General features: G+C 44.6%; 1 protein-coding gene and 1 long non-coding RNA gene across 7 annotated transcripts in view; one reads left to right on the forward strand and one right to left on the reverse strand.

Moving 5' to 3' along the window:
* The window catches only part of IL20RA (interleukin 20 receptor subunit alpha), a 27,217-nt gene extending 25,709 nt beyond the window's left edge, over positions 1-1,508 (forward strand). For all 3 annotated transcript variants that reach the window (XM_064169337.1, XM_064169339.1, XM_064169338.1), the window contains one exon: positions 373-1,508. In XM_064169337.1, coding sequence (XP_064025407.1) covers positions 373-1,158 — 786 coding nt within the window. In that variant the 3' untranslated portion in view covers positions 1,159-1,508. The remainder of the gene's footprint in view (positions 1-372) is intronic.
* LOC135189214 (uncharacterized) overlaps positions 1-12,895 on the reverse strand; it is an 18,699-nt gene extending 5,804 nt beyond the window's left edge. For 3 of the 4 annotated variants that reach the window (XR_010307973.1, XR_010307970.1, XR_010307971.1), the window contains exon 1: positions 12,797-12,895. This is a non-coding gene — a long non-coding RNA (uncharacterized LOC135189214). Of the gene's footprint in view, positions 1-5,658; positions 5,751-12,796 lie in introns of all 4 variants that reach the window. The other variant, XR_010307972.1, reaches the window with a different exon arrangement.
* Positions 12,896-19,944: the final 7,049 nt, after the last annotated feature.

The raw sequence follows: 19,944 nt of genomic DNA on the forward strand, positions 1-19,944 counted from the left end.
CCTGAAGGGAGGCTGTAGCCAGGTGGGGGTTGGTCTCTTCTCCCAGGCAACCAGCAACAGAACAAAGGGACACAGTCTCAAATTGTGCTGAGGAAGGCTGGATGTTAGGAGGAAGTTGTTGGCAGAGAGAGTGATTGGCATTGGAATGGGCTACCCAGGGAGGTGATGGAGTTGTCATCCCTGAAGGTGTTGAAGCAAAGACTGGATGAGGCACTTAGTGCCATGGTCTAGTTGACTGGACAGGGCTGGGTAATAGGTTGGATTACCTTGAAGGTCCCTTCCAACCTGGATGATTCTATGATTCTTTGATTCTTAGCAGCAAGAGAGTATTTTTCTTATACTTCACTCCAAATATTTGTTTCCACTTTCCAGATATGGCACTACACTGACAAATGCAATGAAATGGTTTTCATACCACATGAAAAAATCAACCCTATCACTGTTAATGCAGATGAGGAGAAGCCATCTCAGGAGTCGGAATGTCTCTCAGAAAGCAGAGGTCCCCATTATTGCAGTGTTTACAGTGGCACCGAAGGGGAGGATTTGCCTTCAACAGAAGTGCTGGGAACAAAACATTTCCTTGGCATTTCACATGAAATGGATACTTTAGCAGGCAACCAAAGTGGAAATTGGCCATCTTACGGCCAGCCAGAAGCCAAGACTACTTCAAGACAGAAAATATCAGAAATTGTAGAGTATGAGCATGATGTAAGAGCTGAAGACTTCAGTCCCAGCCAGAAACTGGAAGAGAATCCCTCTGCCCTCAGGGGACTACTAGGTGAGCCACAGGTGACTTTGGGGGACCTGGTTAACATGAAAACAGGACAGCCATATTGTCCCCAACTAGAGGGGAGGGCATTAGACTCTTGTCTGGGACAGAAAATAGAGGAACTTAATTTGAGGATGGTTGATGCATCAGGTGAACAGACCATATTAGTAGACTGGGATCCTCAGACAGGCAGACTTTATATTCCTACCTTGTCCAGAGGTGAAAACCATCTGCATGAAGGAGTATTCAAGTGTGATGATCCTGACAAAGAAGGAATTTTGTTTGGACTATATGAGAAAGAGACTTCTGATGAATCATCAGAGGACCAAGAAATGTATTTCCTGCAGTTCAAGGAGCAATGGGGACTGCATGTGGAAATGGAAGACTAAAGAGTAACTTTCTAAAGAATTCTGAAATGCTAACTTTTGTTGTTTACTTTGCCAAAGGGAGTCATGAACTCAGTGAAGCAAACACAGCTTAATGGATTAGTTGTGGGGGTTTTTTGGCACCATCACAGTCAAACAATTTATTCATGATATGTTATTTGTAACAGCTTCCAGATGTGATATAAGTGAGTTTGGCTTCCATGATAAGCCTCTCAGGTAAAATATGGTGGTTATGAGATTGTCCTCTTTTTAAATTATATATCATTTTCATTTGTTTTTTTGTTTTTATACAGGATGCTGTTAGGATTTTTCACCTTGTAATTTCTACCCAACCAAATGATCAGCATTTGAAAGCAGTTATTTTTTAGCAAATAAAAAAAAACCAATATAATATATCACTGGGCTGCTGCATGTATCTTAACACAACACAGTCTTTTCTAGGTCTTAGTCCTGCTACTCAACCCTGGTCAGGCTACACCTTGAGTACTATGTCCAGTTCTGAGCCTCTCAGTTCAAGAGAGATGTCAGAGTGCTGGAATGTGTCCAGAGAAAGGCAACAAAGCTGGCAGTAGGTGATAGGTTCTTGCTCCTGTTGAGGTAGAACTTCCTGTGCTGTAGTTTGTACTCATTGCCCCTTGTCCTATCATGTAAGTGCAACACTGCTACTAGTGGTGTATTACACATTATGGGAACGTCACAGAGGCTAAACCACTGCTGGCATCTCCAAAATGTACCAATTTGCCTTCTATGCACAGCAAGCCATGCCAAGAACTCTTTCTGATCCCACTTCTGCTGCGAACATTCTCATCTCAGCCTTGTACAGCAAGTCAAGATACTGAGATTCTTACAGACACAGAAGCATTTTGGTGAACAATTAATTCCATCAAACAGTAGCTAATTTTTTGACCAAAACATTCATAACACAAGCTTGCAGCACTTTCAGTGTTGCTTCCTTTTGATCTAAATCTGCATGAAATTCAGAACTGATACTGGATTATGCAAACAGTCCTTCTTTGTATTTATAAGATGCATTTTCAAAGCGTTCTCAGGATAATCACAGCAAAACAAAACAAAATAAATCTGGGGGGGAAAAAAAAGCAGTGACTGAAGCTAAGAACTTCCTTTTATATGCAAAAGAATTTTTTGAGTTAGCTAGTCAACTGCTGAAACTGATGAGGCATTAAAAACATACTGCCATGAATTTACCAGTGAATTGTTGCTGTCCTCTTTTAAGCATCCTGAAAGTTATTAGTCTTTTCCCTTAACATCTTCTAATTGTAATAGCCAAATGTAACTGCTCCAATGCACACAATACCTCCAGCAGGCTGAACAGTCAGCAAAGAGTCAAATACTTCTGTGTAAAACTGCAATTCTACCTAAACATTTCAGACAAGGAGCAACTCTTAATTACACAGAAGAGCCAAGCAATCAGTGAGCTGCCGTCTTTGTAGTCTTTATTACACTTCACTAAACTGCTGTTTGACATGTTTAAAGCCTTAATGCTGCCAAAAGTAAGGTCCTACATCTAGAAGCAAAGACTATACTCAAGCACAAGGCTACTTACAGCCTTAAAATCTACTATTTTGGAAATTATGTGGGGGATTGTCAAGGTTCAGAGGAGCAAGGTCTGTTCTTATAGATTTCCATGCTGTGAAATTAAGGTGCAAGAGAGACCACAAAACTATTAAAGGATAAAGTTGGACAAAACAGAAGGAGAGAGAGAAGGGGGGAGAGAAAGAGAACAATGGAGAAAGAGAGAAGAAGCAGGGAAGGAAAAGAGCCGGGATTATATTACCATCAGTCGTGGGCAGGGGCAGAGACACAGGTGCATGGCCCAGGGATGATCTGCGGAGTTCATCAGGGGTTCTTCTGGTGGTGGTACACCTCTGGTGGAGGTCCACACTTTGGCAGACATTGCTCATGTCTTTTTATGCAGTTCTTTAGATCAGTGTCCAGGTGCAGCTCCCCAGGAAGTCTTTCTGTGTATGCATGCATTTGCAGGGGTCCAGCCACAGCATCAGCGCCCTCTCTGCGCTGCTTATCTGTCCATACCCTGAATACACATAAGCCTTTTCCCTTCAGGGTAGCTGACATATAATGCACACATCCTGGGCAGTCAAGCCAGGTTAAGGGCGAGGAATTTCCAAGGCATTGTCTGTTGATTTGCATCCCTGACCTTTTGGCTAAGCACCTCCTCTGAGTCAGGAGGTTAACAAAGGTAATTTTTATCTTTGTTGATTAGGGAGAGAGGATGCAATCTTTATCTTTGATGATGAACAAGAGAGAGGATTTAGACCCTCACAGGGATTAATAGAACTAAATAGCAGTATGCTGAGGGCAAAAGGGTGTGCACTTCTTGACTGCAGTGGCAACTGAAAGAACTTCACCTGTGTCTGCAGGGCTGATGTGATCCCTACCAGAAAAAAACTGCATCCAGTGTAGAAGATAAGTCATGAAGGTAGAAGGTACAAATACTACTATGAAAGTCTAAGACAGTGCTCTTTTGAGCTTGAAATAAACAGGAAAGCTAGCTATCAGTGAGATCTAATGGTGATGAAACTGATAGCTAGGTGTGGGCACAGAGTTTTGGAAAAGGAACTGTAATTCTTAGGTGTGGTTTTGCTGCCTACAACTTAAAGAGAGTGACAGGGTTCTTAAAGAGAGACTGAAACAGGCAGCTGAGTGCAGGATACCTTACAGCAGCCCTGGGAAAACTGCTGCACAGTAAGAATGAGCAGATGGGAAAGTCTAAATACAGCAGGCAAAGATGCAACATGAGCTGTACACCTGGCATGGTAAGGACTGCAGCCTGCCCAGTGCAAGAAGTTTGCCAGGTGAAGAACACCTGATGACTGCCTAGGACATGATGCAGAATAGCCTGTAATGTGAAGCATAGGGAAATGATCACATTGTCAGAAGGAAAACCAAACTGCACAGCCATTGGATGCAAGCATCTGGTTTGCCTGGACTTCACAGGCTCTCAACTCACTAGAGGACCACTAAGGAGACATGAGTGGCTGTGCAAGGCTGAGATGAGACTGTTCTCTGCATAGCTTGCTGTGGGTAGAAGGCAAGTGGGTGCATTTTGGAGATGCCAGCAGTGGGTTAGCATCTGTGATCAGAGTCACAAAACATCCAGGTTGGAAAAGCCCCTCAGGATCACCAAGCCCAAACTATAACCCTACTCTACAAGATCCCCCTTAAACCATATCCCTAAGCACAACATTCAAACAACCCTTAAACACATCCAGGGTGGGGGATTCAGCCACCTCCCTGAACAGCTCATTCTAGTACCTGACTACTCTCCCCGTGAAAAACTTTTTCCCAATGTTCAGTCTAAATCTACCCAGCCTCAGCTTGATGCTGTCTGCAATTACCTGTGAGAAGAGACCAGCAGCAGCCTCTCTACAACTTCCCTTCGGGTAGTTGTAGACAGCAATGAGGTCTGCCCTCAGCCTCCTCTTCCTCAAACTAAACAGGCCCAGCTCCCTCAGTCACTTTTCATAAGATTTATTCTCCAGGCCCTTTACAGCTTTGTTGCCCTCCTCTGGACCTGCTCCAGCACCTTCACATCTCTCTTGTGTTGCAGTGCCCAAAACTGAACACAATACTCAAGGTGTGGCCTCACCAAAGCCAAGTACAAGGGGACAATCACCTCCCTACTCCTGGTGGCCACAGCATTTTTAATACATGCCAGGATGCCATTGGCCTTTTTGGCCACCTGGGCACACTGCTGGCTCATATTCAGCTGCCTATTACAACCCCCAGATCCCTTTCTAACATTCCTGTAATGTGTCATATCTCACTAGTGCAGTGGCTAGGAGAGGTGTGCTTTGGGAAGAGTACCTAACAATGTTAATAGATAGCACAGATCATCAACATCTATGGATGTTAGGATAGATCCAGCAAGACCTCTGAGAAACATTCTCAGGGTCTAGAAAATGCACAACAAAACACCCTGTGTGAGGAAATACTTCAAAATACATCATTAATAAATGACTGCACAGAAATGTGCTCTATTTCTACTGATTTCAAAGTAAAGTTTAAGTTAAGCTTATGTTTTAGCGCTTCCCTAATGAGGAGTGGATTTCTGAACCTGGGACTGACAAAACCTATTCAAGTTTATCAGAAGAGAGTTCAATTACATCTTCTGTAAGGTCTAACCTGCAAACACAGGCTTAATTGGACAAAACAACTGAAATGTGAAGCAAGTGAAACTTAAGATAGAGTAGCAGCATGGTTCAAACCTTTTAAAACAGGGACAATAGACTATTTACTGTGAAAATTCTTCAATTCTATAGGCCCTTCAAGCAAAAGCATCTTTGTCCAACAATAACACTAACAGATGAGTGCCATTTCTTGACTGGAATATGCTGAATGGTATAATGAAGCTCACGTGCTGTCATAAAACTGATTAATCTTTTTTTTCCCCTTTACATAAGAAATGTTGGCTCATCTACACAGTGTAGCTCAAAAAAGCCCCAGTCATTTCAAGCATTGTACCTTTAACCAATTGCAGTTTCTATGTCTGGCATGATTCACTCTGGCAACGTTAAAGACTTAAACCTGTTCAGCTGTCTCCCATTGTCCATAATCTTCTCCATAAAAGGAAAACAAAGCAACAAGTCAGGATTTTTTCTGCCTTGATTTTGCATATAGGTTTCAAGCTTCATCAGCCCAGGATCACATAGCAGTAAGTGTAGGAAGTAATTTTCATGTTCAGTGTCATCTAGAAACCATAAAGATTTTTGGTCATTTGCACTGTCAATAACACTAAGCTGTTCACCTTAATTTCTCACTCTCTTTTCCCTTTCTGTTACAAAGGGGAAAACAAAAACCAGAGAAAGAAAAAGAAAAAAAGTACACATTTCTGTTATTTTTTTTCCTCACTATAACCTCTGGAATCACTTTAGGCGAGGCAGATTTTCCTGGACTTCTAGAACCACTTTAGGCGAGGCAGATTTTCCTGGACTTCTAGAACCACTTTAGGCGAGGCAGATTTTCCTGGACTTCTAGAACCACTTTAGGCGAGGCAGATTTTCCTGGACTTCTAGAACCACTTTAGGCGAGGCAGATTTTCCTGGACTTCTACAATCACTTTAGGCGAGGCAGATTTTCCTGGACTTCTACAATCACTTTAGGCGAGGCAGATTTTCCTGGACTTCTAGAACCACTTTAGGCGAGGCAGATTTTCCTGGACTTCTAGAACCACTTTAGGCGAGGCAGATTTTCCTGGGCTTCTAGAACCACTTTAGGCGAGGCAGATTTTCCTGGGCTTCTAGAACCACTTTAGGCGGGGCAGATTTTCCTGGGCTTCTAGAACCACTTTAGGCGGGGCAGATTTTCCTGGGCTTCTAGAACCACTTTAGGCGGGGCAGATTTTCCTGGGCTTCTAGAACCACTTTAGGCGGGGCAGATTTTCCTGGACTTCTAGAACCACTTTAGGCGAGGCAGATTTTCCTGGGCTTCTAGAACCACTTTAGGCGAGGCAGATTTTCCTGGACTTCTAGAATCACTTTAGGCGAGGCAGATTTTCCTGGACTTCTAGAATCACTTTAGGCGAGGCAGATTTTCCTGGACTTCTAGAACCACTTTAGGCGAGGCAGATTTTCCTGGGCTTCTAGAACCACTTTAGGCGAGGCAGATTTTCCTGGACTTCTAGAACCACTTTAGGCGAGGCAGATTTTCCTGGACTTCTAGAACCACTTTAGGCGGGGCAGATTTTCCTGGACTTCTAGAACCACTTTAGGCGAGGCAGATTTTCCTGGGCTTCTAGAACCACTTTAGGCGAGGCAGATTTTCCTGGGCTTCTAGAACCACTTTAGGCGAGGCAGATTTTCCTGGGCTTCTAGAACCACTTTAGGCGAGGCAGATTTTCCTGGGCTTCTAGAACCACTTTAGGCGAGGCAGATTTTCCTGGGCTTCTAGAACCACTTTAGGCGAGGCAGATTTTCCTGGGCTTCTAGAACCACTTTAGGCGAGGCAGATTTTCCTGGGCTTCTAGAACCACTTTAGGCGGGGCAGATTTTCCTGGGCTTCTAGAACCACTTTAGGCGGGGCAGATTTTCCTGGACTTCTAGAACCACTTTAGGCGAGGCAGATTTTCCTGGACTTCTACAATCACTTTAGGTGAGGCAGATTTTCCTGGACTTCTACAATCACTTTAGGCGAGGCAGATTTTCCTGGACTAAGGTTTTAGGAGAGCACTTGTTCCTTAGCACCACACAGCTATGAAAGCCTTGGTGAGGTTGCTTGCTGAGAAAAGACATTATCCCAGCACTGCTTCCTCAGTGCTCTGCTTTTGCATCCTTTCTGCTGGGGAAGTCCTGTCCTACATTACAGCAATGCTTTTAAATCACACTGCTCCTGCTCTGAATGCATGTTGGTTGCCACTTCTTTACAACACTAAGTTTCTCTGCACCTTGAGAAACCTCTGGGAAGGGAACAGTCCTGATGCTGCATCACTTGCAAGACAGCCTCACTTGTTACCTTGTTAAAGTTACAAGACATTACTCATCCAAGTAGGAAGCCACCGCTGCTCCTTCTCTCTGGCAGCAGCTTCCACATACACTGTCTGCTAGCTTTCAAAACTGCTGCAATGACTTCCCTGTAGTGCCAGAAACCATTCTCATTTCCCAAAAATACTCTCCCAGGTACTGGTTTTAGCAGCTGTAAACAAGCATTGTCAGTTCTGCCTTCCAAAAACTGGCACTAAGAAGCTTCTTCCAGCTGTCCAAAACAAGTCAGCAGGCTGACAGCAGCATGGCCCAGCATCAGGGCAGAAAATTGCTGCACTCTTATGATCCTGGCATTGAAGACAGCTGGGCGTGGAGGAGAGTGTTCAGCAGGGCTCTGTAGTAAAACCAGCATGGAACTCTAAAAAAATACCCTGACACCTTCAGTGTGACAGAAATGGGAAGATTTAAGCAGTTTCAACTGGTATGGATTAAGTTAGCACCTCGGTAAGTCATTCGTGTGTTTTAATTTTGTCCTTGATTTTTATTTCTGTTCATACTTCAGGCCCTCCAAGCATTTTACAGTCATCAAGTACAGAGAAAGGAGTGGATGTTTCAGTTCTCCAGCCAGGCAAACTGTTACATGGAAAGGCAAAAATGGCTTGAAAAAACATCATACAGAAAGTGTGGGGTGCAGGGCAGGAGAAGACAAAACACAGATTCCTCTTCTCTGTGCCATGCAGTAACCACTAAGTTCACAGTTCCCCTTAGCAGGACATCACCATAGTACAAGTTACTCCAAGGTCTTGGAAGGACTTCAGACACAAGCATAGTTTGGCTTGCATTTAAAAAGTGGACTTCCAAGGTCATATACCAAGTGACATACTACTTAAAATGTCACTTAGTATGTGAACCAGCTGCAGAGCTCAGAGATGAGCAACAAAAAGATCAGAGCTCTGGCAAATCTGACCCCCAGGGAAAAGTCAGCCAAGCTGATCTAGGAAAACTACTTTCCAGGGTAGAGAAGATAACAAGCCATGTCATGCAGTCAGCCTCATGTGGCATGAATCCCTGCCGTGTGTGTCATTTGTTTTGCTTGTTCAAGTTGTGGCACTGCTTTCTTTCTAGGCAGACCAGTGGAGTAGATAGCTTGGGAAGAGCAGGCAGCTCTTAAGAATAGAAGACAATTAATAGAGAAACATCAGTCAGGGGTGGGTTAGATACAGCTGATCTTGCTAGGGAACAGGGTAAGAATCAAATAAACTGCTCCTGTTTTGTGCCTGTGAGTCCCTGCTGGCCAGTGCTGTTTTACAGCAAGCTGCATCAACCCAAACAGCAAACAAAAAGCCCCCCAAGCAGTCAGGCTGTCAGTGGAACTGCTTCTAGACCACTCCTTTTAGTTCTGGCCTCAGATGAGGCATGGGTTGAGGGAAGTGGTTCTGCTCTTGTAAACCCCCTGTCTGGGCTGAGAGGGGGCCCTCTGCACTGGTGGTCAAGTTTCTCAGTCATGCCCTTCAGTATTCATGACAGCTTACAGGACTCCTTCTCTGAGGGCTTTCAAAACCCACCTGGATGCATTCCTTTGCTAACTACCCTAGGTGATCCTGCTTTGGCAGGGGAGGTTGGACTTGATGATCTGTGGAGGTCCCTCTAGTGCTCTGTGATTCTGGTCTTTTAAGCTTTGAATAGCCACTTTACACTTAGCCCAGTGCTCATCCTGAATGAGCTCTGCAAGCTCTCAAAGAGGAAACTTCTTTCACCAGTACTCTGTTGGAAAATGTTTTTTTTCTGTGTTTCTAAGTCTGCTTAATTATTCCCTGTGCAAAATTAGCAGTTGTTAGAATATATCTGTACATATATTTCTCACCCTGCCTCTTTTCCAACCTGGTTAATTCTGGGATTCTGGGAAAACAATGTTCCTTAGACTGCTCCTTGTAATGGAAAGCACCATTTCATCTACAGAAAGATCACAGGGGCTCAGTTTGTGCAGTATAATCTAGGGAGTGTTTTCTGCTTCCCCTACTAAAATTAGAAGTACACTGTGCTCCTTTAGTCTCCTGCCAAACTAACTTACACAAACACCCCAAAAACAATCCTCCCTCTAAACTGAATGTGCTTCTGTTTTCCTGTGTGGCCACACAGGCATTTTATTCTCTAAGCAGTTACCACAGCTTCTATGCATCCTAATAGAAAGCAGAAGTATTTGATTTTTACAGTTACATAGGTTTTAAACAGAAATCTTAATAACCCTTGGGGTGAACTTTTCCCTGCTATGCAAGGCTGATTTTGTATAGCTCACAGTATGATCAGAGGGCTGGAGCACCTCTCCTGTGAGGACAGACTGAAAGAGTTGAGGCTGTTCAGTCTGGAGAAGAGGAGGCTCCAAGGTGATCTTATTGTAGCCCTACAGTATCTGAAGGGAGCCTGCAAAAAAGCTGGGGAGGGACTTTTTAGGCTCTCAGGCAGTGACAGGGCTAGGGTGAATGGAGCAAAGCTGGAGGTGGGGAGAGTCAGACTGGAGGTGAGGAGGAAGTTGTTGAGCATGAGAGTGGTGAGAGGCTGGAATGGGTTGCCCAGGGAGGTGGTTGAGGCCCCATGGCTGGAGGTATTTAAGGCCAGGCTGGATGAGGCTGTGGGCAGCCTGCTCTAGGGTAGGGTGTCCCTGCCCATAGCAGGGGGTTGGAACTGGATGATCCTTGTGGTCCCTTCCAACCCTGACTGATTCTATGATTCTATTCACAGACTGACAGAAACAAGTATCTATTATTCCCTCCATAAGGACATCATAAAAAAATTTAGACAAGGACTTCCATGGTCAGTCAGAAACTTTAACACACACACACACCCCACCCATACATTTAAGCTGTGGAAAAACACAGGGACCAGCCTATTCTGCTGCTCAATACAATTCTCTCTTTTCTTCCCGTACCCTCGGCCTCACATTTTTAAACCATAGCCAAAAAGCTGCCTGAGTGTAGGGCAGCAATTATCAGTCAGAAAAGGATAGTCAGCAAGTGTTCAGGGACAGCCAGCAAAATTAATGTCAGGCAGTGCAGATGGCTGCAAGAAAGATGGTGTGCATTGCCAAAGAGCAAAGGAAGACGGTTAAAACTGTTTAAGGCCTTTTCTGTTCTGCTGAGTCACAGATTTAATCATGTTGGAGATGAGAAGTGCTGCACTTGACTTAGGGCAACAGCAGGAGCTTTCTGCCTCCTTTTCACCAAGAACTTGTCATTACCTGGAAATAGAAGTATCTGTGTCTCAGTGCTGACCTGCTAGGATTCACAGACTGCATCAGGTTGGAAGGGACCCTCAAAGATCATCTCATCCAACTTCCCAGCAGCAAGCAGGGACATCTCCAACTAGATCAGGATTACAGGACCATAGTTGGAAGAGTCCTCTAAAGGTCATTTAGTCCAAACCCCCTGCAGTAACCCCCCTCAACTATGTAAGGTTGCCTACAGCCCCATCAAGCCACACCTTGAATACCTCTAGGAATGGGGCCTCAACCACCTCTGAGCAACTTGTTGCCGTGCTCAGCAATCTCCAGTGTAGAGAACATTGTGTGCATTCAAAATTTGCATCAGTGGAAAATATACTCCTTACCAAGTGCTTACAAAAGAAATCACCACCACATGGTCAATAGACTGACTGCTAAATATCTCAGCATACGCCTTATGCTCCACTGAAGAAACAGCAAGAGATATGAAAACAAATACCAGATGCCAAATCTGATGCTCTGCTTTAGCTTTATCTACAAGAATTGCCAACACAGAGGCTCACATTTTTATCATCAGTCACCTTACTCAACATGTACTAATGAAAGCATTTGGCAAAAGACTGCAAATTAATTAGAACTACAAGTTTAGCCTTTTCCTGAAGATGGCATTCAATCTGTTTCTGTAAGGATTAGAAGCAAAAATTCTTCTGGAGGAGAAGGGGTAGTGACAGGAGATCTGACTTCTGCTCTTTCTCAATTTCCAGCTCAATAGGGGACTTCATAGAATCATATTATAGAATCAACCAGGTTGGAAGAGACCTCCAAGATCATCCAGTACAACCTAGCAACCAGCCCTATCCAGTCAACTACATCATGGCACTAAGTGCCACATCCAGTCTTTTCTTGAGCACCTCCCTGGGCAGCCCATTCCAATGCCAATCACTCTCTCTGACAACAACTTCCTCCTAACATCCAGCCTAGACCTCTCCCAGCACAACTTGAGACTGTGCCCCCTTGTTCTGTTGCTGGTTGCCTGGCAGAAGAGACCAACTCCACCTGCCTACAGCCTCCCTTCAGGTAGTTGTAGACAGCAATGAGGTCACCCCTGAGCTTCCTCTTCTCCAGGCTAAACAATCCCAGCTCCTTCAGCCTATCCTTTGAGAAAAGGCCTAAAGAAACATCATCTGCAGCAATGTCACCTGCTCTGCTGAGCCTAAGGAACCAACCATGAGCTTCCCTGTAAGCTCCTCTACTTCTAAGAAAGCAGAAGCTTGTCAGCAAAGAGGTCTTTTAAAACCACCATTAATTTCCACTACTACCTTTAAGAGAAAACTTGCCATAGTCAATACAAGTTCCATCTAAGGATGCTTCCCAAAACCTTTATTTTTCCAAATGCAGAGTAAAAAATAGCCCTGTTTGCAAGACTGGATCAACATCATTAACAAAAATAAGGTGGCCCGAGGTTAAAGGGCACAGAGCAGACAATCTACATGTTCCCTCTAAAGGAGAATAGTTGTGCAACATCACATTGCAGCTAGCCTTAGGTTTGAATGATATATGCCCTATTCTTTCCATTTTCCTGGCAGTGGGAGATGATTGTAGTAGTAGTGGATGTTTTACTCTATTGCCTTGTGCCTTGCTGCCCAGCTGGCAGCCAAGCCCCACAAAGCCACTCACACAATTGCCACCTTCCACACTGTCTCAGTTCTAATTTAAATCTCCCAGAGACTCCAATATAGTTGATAGAACCAATAACAATTTACAGGATGCCCTTCCCTCTTCTTTCCCAAGAGAAAAGGAATTAGATGGAGAGAGAAGAAAGATATGCACACCCAAAGAATAATCTCACTGCGACTTGGAAGTTAAAAGAAGAAAAGCTTAACAATAAATAAAAGGTATATGAGGTAGGGAAGTTACAAAGGTATAGGGAGGGGTAAATAAGATATAAACCAAGTAAATATACAACCAGATTTGATGGCAACAGGTTTTGTCCTCCTCGTGGGTGATGGCCACTTGGTGAAACGAAGAGCAGCAGGAAATAGGATGGTGGTCAATGGCCAGAAAGCAGGAGAGGCAGGGAGAGAGAGAGACAAGCAGCAGGTCTCCCTGCTTTTATGGATCTCAGACAGGAAGGGGGAGTGGGCTAACCACCATCACCTGGTAGTGTTCAGACCCAACCCTGGGGAGGGGTCAAGACCACCTGGGGCCAGGTTCAAGACCACTCCCCCAGGAGGGTTAACCCTGCACACACCTACGATGGGAGGAAAAGGCAAAGCACTGTGGAGTGGGGTAAGGACAGTTTAGTAGAACAGCACAAGGAGATAACAATCAGGGAGAAAAATAACAAAATAGGCATACAGTGAGTGGTACAAAACACAGCCTTGACCACAATGGCCCAGCCTGGCCTGTCTGCCTGATCCTGCCTTGCTGTCCACACCATGCTCGAGGCACCCACGCTTGCCCCAGCCATGCTTGCCCCTCTATGGCAGGCATGCTGTCAGGATGGTATCAAATGCCCATTGGCTGGTTCAGCTGCCTACCTTGGCTGAGGTTCTTTACAGCTTCTTCTGAAGGGGAGGAACAACAACAGTCACCAGTACAGGTTGGGGCTGCCCTGCTGAAAAGTGCCTCCATGGAGAAAGACCTTGGTGTCCTGGTGGACAGCAAGTCCTGCATGGGCCAACAATGTGTCCTTGTGGCCAAGAGAACCGACAGCATCCTGAGGTGCCAAGAAAAGTGTGTCCAGCACATCCTGGGAGGCTCTTCTCCCCCTCTACTCTAATCTAGTGAGTAGGGCACACCTGGAATATTGTGTCCAATTTTGGTCTCCTCAGCTCAAGAGGGACAGGAACATGTTGGAAAGAGTCCAGTGGAAAGCCACAAGGATGACTGGGGGACTTCAGCATCTTCCCTACAAAGAGAGACTGAGAAACCTGGGGCTGTTTAGTCTGGAGAAGAAAAGACTGATAAGAGATCTCATCAATGTCTATAAATATCTGAGGGGTGGATATCAAGTGGATGGGGCCAATCTCTTTTCAGTGGTTCTCTGAAACAACAAGACAAAGAGCAATGGCTACAAACTGGAACACATTCCCCAGCATCACATGGAAAATGAGTGAGAGAGGGAAATCCATCTTCTGCCAGAGCTGGAGAGTTTGAAAAGTACTGTGGTCAGCAGCTGAGATCCTCAGTGTCTTCACTGAGCACAGACATTCCTGCCAAGAAGTAGAGCATTTGGAAAACACAGTCCACTTCCTCCTATGAAAGACAGTTCAATCTTAAATTCGATGGAAGATTCAATGAAGATAAAATATGGGAAGCAATGAAGCCATTGCTCTGAATGCCTGGAGCACTCTAACAGCAGATCATTTCCTGACATTTGTGTGGCACTCAGCAGTGAAGAATCTCCCACTACTAGGTCTCTTCTTAATACCTGTGATTGGTTTGAAGTCCATCCTCTAAATTCAAAACCACCCTACCTGCTATAGAACCATAGAATGGTCTGGGTTGGAAGGGACCACCAAAGGTCATCTAGTCCAGCCCTCTCTGCAGTCAGCAGGGACATCCTCATCTAGATCTGGTTGCCCAGAGCCTTGTCCAGCCTTGCATTGAATATCTCCAGGGATAGGGCCTCAACCACCTCCCTGGGCAAACTGTTGCAGTATTCCATCACCCTCATGGTAAAGACCCTGTTCCTACCATCCAATCTAAATCTGCTCTTCTCTAGTTTGAAGCCACTGCACTCATCTTGTCACCGTAGGCCTCTGTAAACAGTCTCTCTTCATCCTTCTTGTAGGCCCCCTTCAGTTACCAGAAGGCTGCTATTAGATCTCCCCAGAGCCTCCTCTTCTCAAGGCTGAACAATCCCAGCTCCCTCAACCTGTCTCTGTAGCAGAGGTGCTCCAACCCCCTGACCATGTTTGTGGCCCTCCTCTGGACCTGCTCCATCAGGTCCATGTCCTTCATGTACTGAGGTCTCTAGAGTTGGACGCAGTACTCCAAGTGAGGTCTCACCAGAGCAAAGTGGCATCTGTAGTTTATTCAGGGATCAGGTCATGTTACTATTGGCTCCCTTAAAAATCTGCATTTTCAGTGCCTGACAAAGATGAAACATGCATCTTCAAGGCTCCTGATTGATGCAAAGCCAAATATTCCAGTAAATGGCAATGATCAAACTCCATTAAGTGGATGGATCAGTTGTGGCTTGCTTTCCCTACCTTTTTACTGCTATGCTTTTCATTAATGAGAAGGCAGATCTGTTCCTCATAACTTTGTTAGCATTTATCAGAAAGCTATCCATCTGCTATAGTGAGGTCATCAGAGTGCCCAGGAAATATATATAAAGACCAAAGCAAGCAACCTCTTTGAGGCTAGGTTTGCAAATTTGCTTATCTTCTAACTTCTGGTCACCATGACACAGAGCAGATGGCTAGGTTTCTTTCACTCTGATTTGATTACTACTTGTTTTTGCCTCTTCTGCAGGAGAGCACATGAGACTCCACACTGAGCTAGCTAGGGAAAACCTTGTCCTAACAGTCTCACCAAGGTAATCTTGTTACTCCATGATCCAGTGCCCTCTCCAGTGGTGTAGAAACATCAAAACCCAGTGTACGCAGATGAAATTCGGTTAAACTAAGCATCTGAATTAGGTAGCCTGAGTATTATCTATTAAACCCAGAAATCTCACAGCAACAACCACAGCAGAAATGCCAACATGGACAAGCAGCTTCAGCTAAGGATGGGAAACTGTTAGCAGTTCAGATCTAGGACAGGAATTTAGCGCTTAATCCTCAGGCTTGGAACACACTTCACAAAGACTTGAGGCAAACCAAGTTATTTCTTCCTGGTTTCTATTTCTGCCTCTACTCCATCATGTTAATTATTTTTTAAGTTCCCAAGCTGCTCTCAGCTTTTGTCTGCCTTGTTCAATATCTTCAGGGACTACGTCTTTGCCTCAGACAGATTTTATTCATCTGGAGCAAAACGGAAAGAAATAGGAGAGTTTTGGCTGCCAAGACACACTGCAACTTCTAACAAACATCAGGAGCTGCAGGGGACTCCTTTGATTCATGCTCTAAACCACAGAAGCTGCTTGGCAGAAACCTGTCATGCTACTGAATGGGGAGGCCAAGGCAGAACCTGAGAGCCTGGCTCCAGGTCCATGAACAGGATGGAGAGCTGCTTTTAAACGCCTCCAGGGATGGGGACTCCACTACCTGCCTGGGCAGCCCATTCCAATGCACATCACTCTTCCTATGAAGAACTTCTTCCTAATGTCCAGCACAAACCTGCCCTGGCACAACTTGAGGCTATGTCCTCTTGTTCTTTCACTGGGTGCCTGGGAGAATGAACCACCACCTGGCTATGACCTCCTTTCAGGTAGTTGTAGAGAGCAATTTCTTTCTGAACTGCAGAGCCCTTCAGGCTGGAAGTGACTGTTCAGAGTGAGATCCAGCAGAAGCTGTGCTGACACAGGGACACTGCCATCTGGACTTGGAGAAGCAGGAACTTTTGAGGTTATACAGCAATTCAAGGAGGAAAACTTTTCACCTCTCTTGAAGAAGACAAGAGGAAGCAGCTCTGTCTTTTCCTGTCAGCCGTATGGAGTCACTTATTCTTGTTTCTGCTCTGCCTGCTGATTATCTGGTTTATTCATTAAGGTAAATGCTACCTGCAATGAAAAGGATGTCAATTCCTCAGGATGTCCTGCAGGAGAACACAGTAGCCAGCACATAAGTTGTGGGGAAACCACATTGTCAGTGTGTGTGAGACACTTTCAGAACTGACACATTGATAAAGCCCATAGGGAGGTTTAGGAGGGGAAGAAAAAAAGAGTTGATTTCTGGCTTGCAGTCAGGCTCAGACATAATTGAAGTATATCTCCTGCCAAGATTCAGATGTTGCCAAATCTGAAGCTCTTTTTCACCATTTAAATACCCCAGTTCCATACACTCTGTCCCTCCAGCCATTTTTCTCTCAACAAAGGAATAGAATTTATAGAAGACAAAGATGTCACACAGCAAAAGTTGTTTCAAGGAACAGCAGGATCCAGAGCACAACGTGAGGAAAAAAACCACCACACCATTACAGCTCAAGAGAATAGGAGGACTTGTACAACCAGGCATAATCCAAGGATAGCAGCAGACTTTTGCTTCAGCTGGTACCAGTGAAGATGATGTAGAACATGGCAAGTAGGAAGTTGTAGCCAAAAGGGCTCAGGGGGATAGATATGCTAAACTGTAAATTGCTGACTCTGATTTGGAAACAGAGCATGTAATCACAGAGAGGAGAAACAGGCTAGAAATGAGAACACAGTTTCTCCTTACTGCAGAGTTACAGCTCTGAAAAAGCCATTCAATAGCAGCGTTTTTAAGAGCTTCATAATTTAGTGAAGGGAATAATATTCAAGACTGGAACAAAAATGATCCTTAGCAGCTACAAGTTCATGTTTATAAACCAGGGAATAGATATTCAACAAAGTCCTTGAGAGGCTAAACATGATCAAGTTTCTCTTGCACCAAAAATACTGAGAATAGAATAGAATTTCAGTGAAGATTCCAAATAATAGTGCAGACAAAGTCAAATTTTGCTTCCAGATCTTCAGCTTTTACATTAGGTATGTGTGATTGGCTGTCCATGTCCTTATTTCCTGCAGAGTCACACACAGACCCAAGTCCTCCAAATGCAAAGGATCATACTCAAAAATGGATGCTGAGAGCCATCTTCTGTATCTTTCTGGTGGGTTGAGATTACTCCCCCAAAAAATGTACCAGACCAGCTCACAGAATCACAGAATCACAGATTTTCTTAGATTGGAAAAGACTTTGAAGATCATTGAGTCCAATCATTAGTTTCACACTGACAAGTCCTTGACTAAACCAGACCCCTCAGCACAACATCTAATCACTATGAATCGCTATGGTTGGAAAGGACCACCAGGATCATCCAGTCCAATCTTCATCCCAGCATCCTTCATCACTACTAGACCATAGCCTCAAGTGCCACAGTCACTTTTTTTCTAAACATCTCCAGGGATGGCAACTGCACCACCTCCCTGGGCAGCCTGTTCCAGTGCCTGACCAGCCGCTCAGGAAAGAACTTTCTCCCAACATCCAACCTAATCTCAGAGGGATTAGAAGCAAATGAAGCTATGTATTTACAGAAAGCTAAATCCACAAGCATGTAAGATAACACATATGTGCAAAAATATATTCCTAAATGTTTACAGTTGCTTACAGTTTAGAAATAAGATGAGGATCCTCACAGGGATCCCCCTAAATTGTTCCTCAAACCCCCTGAACTAAAGCCCAGAAGGGGCTCGCAGCCACCTTGTGCTCCTCCACCCAGTAAGAAAACCAAAACCACCCCAACTGCTATTACTCAGCCAAGGTTAGTGCAGAGATCAGTGCAGAGGAGTTAAGGAGCAGGCAGTGCAGGAGGCAGAAAGGCAAAAAAAAAAAAGGCTGAGGAACTATTTATACAGCAGACTTTTCTCCTAAGTAGCACACAAATGAAATGGTATAGATTTATCTTATGTTGTTCTTCTGTATCCAATACAATTCTTTATTTATAATGTTGAATGAAACTGGAGTGCTAACTCTATGACTACTACAGTCACATCACTCTTACAATGAGCAGACTGTAATACCAGACCGGGAGGCTGTGAAGCCAGGGAAACAGCAATGCCTCAGCTGCAGTGGCAAGAGGGACGCCTCTTTTGCAATGACTGCTTTCACCTTCTGCTAGAGCAATGCCATGAAAGTGCACTGGAGATCTGGAAGCAGTGTCCACCTTGCATTAGGACTTGGGCATAAAGCCACAGTATAGTCCTCTTAGTTTCTGTGTTGGTGCATCAGGGGGAGAAAAAAGTGAATCATGATGCTGGCATCTTTTTCCTCTTGGAGCTGCTAGAAAGTGGGGGCTCTTCCTGAAAGGACAAGTGCCCTAGAAGACCTGAGACAGAACCATCCTTGAGTCTCCAAGTGTGATTTTCTAGGGTAAATTCCCACCTTGAGTACTGCACTCAGTTCTGGAGCCCCTATTACAATAATAAGGACATGCTGGAGCGTGTCCAGAGAAGGGCCACAAGGATGATCAGAGGGCTGGAGCACCTCTCCTATAGAGACAGACAGAGAGAGTTGGGGCTGTTCAGTCTGGAGAAGAGAAGGCTCTGAGGAGACTTATTGTGGCCTTCCAGTATCTGAAAGGGGCCTACAAGAAAGCTCATGAGGGACATTTTTGGGTGTCAGGTAGTGAGAGGACTAGGGGCAATGGAGCAACTAGAAGTAGGTAGATTCAGATTGGGTGTTAGGAAGAAGTTCTTCACCATGAAGGTGGTGAGACACTGGAATAGTGCCCCATCCCTGGAAGTGTTTAAGGCAAGGCTGAATGTGGCTCTGAGCAACCTGATCTAGTGTGAGGTGTCCTTGCCCACGGTAGGGCATTGGAACTAGATGATCCTTGAGGTTCCTTCCAGCCCTAACAATTCTATGATTCGATGATAAAGCTGACACTGCCCAGGCCCCCTGGAACACTTTCAGATCACTGTAAACAACCTGGTCTTTGAATCAATGGCTCAAGATGCATACATTTTCAGAAGGTCTGAACACCATAGGTTGAATGAGGATGTGGACCTGGTAGCAGTTCTGCAGAGACAATAAAAGCAGTGATTGCTGTTTTGCCTTGAGCTTGCTTTCTTGTAAACATTTATTTAAATAAAAGCAATCCCTTCTTCAGAGGAACCCAAATAACCAAGAGATCTCTCAAGACTGCTCAATTGGTTTTCTCTCTGAAGATAAATATCATACTTTTATGTTTATATGCAGCATCTTCTGCTCTCTGACTTCATCCCGTTGGAGACACTGATGGCCTCAGATGAACAACCAAAGGATCAGGAGGCTTTAATCATTCATAGATAATACACTGTGCAGCATAGAGAGACTGGAGAGAACAATTCTCCAAATGATTGTATTCCTTACAATTACCTCTCTTCAAAGGGAAGAAATATTGTGTTGGCACATGAATGATGGTGTTGTGCTTATGCCATCTCTCCTGCATCCTGTGTGAATTAGTTTCATTCGAGTATGAACTGTGTTGGTGACTTTCTAGTTTACA

The sequence above is a fragment of the Pogoniulus pusillus genome, chromosome 31 (assembly GCF_015220805.1).
Source record: "Pogoniulus pusillus isolate bPogPus1 chromosome 31, bPogPus1.pri, whole genome shotgun sequence".
NCBI lineage: Eukaryota > Metazoa > Chordata > Aves > Piciformes > Lybiidae > Pogoniulus > Pogoniulus pusillus.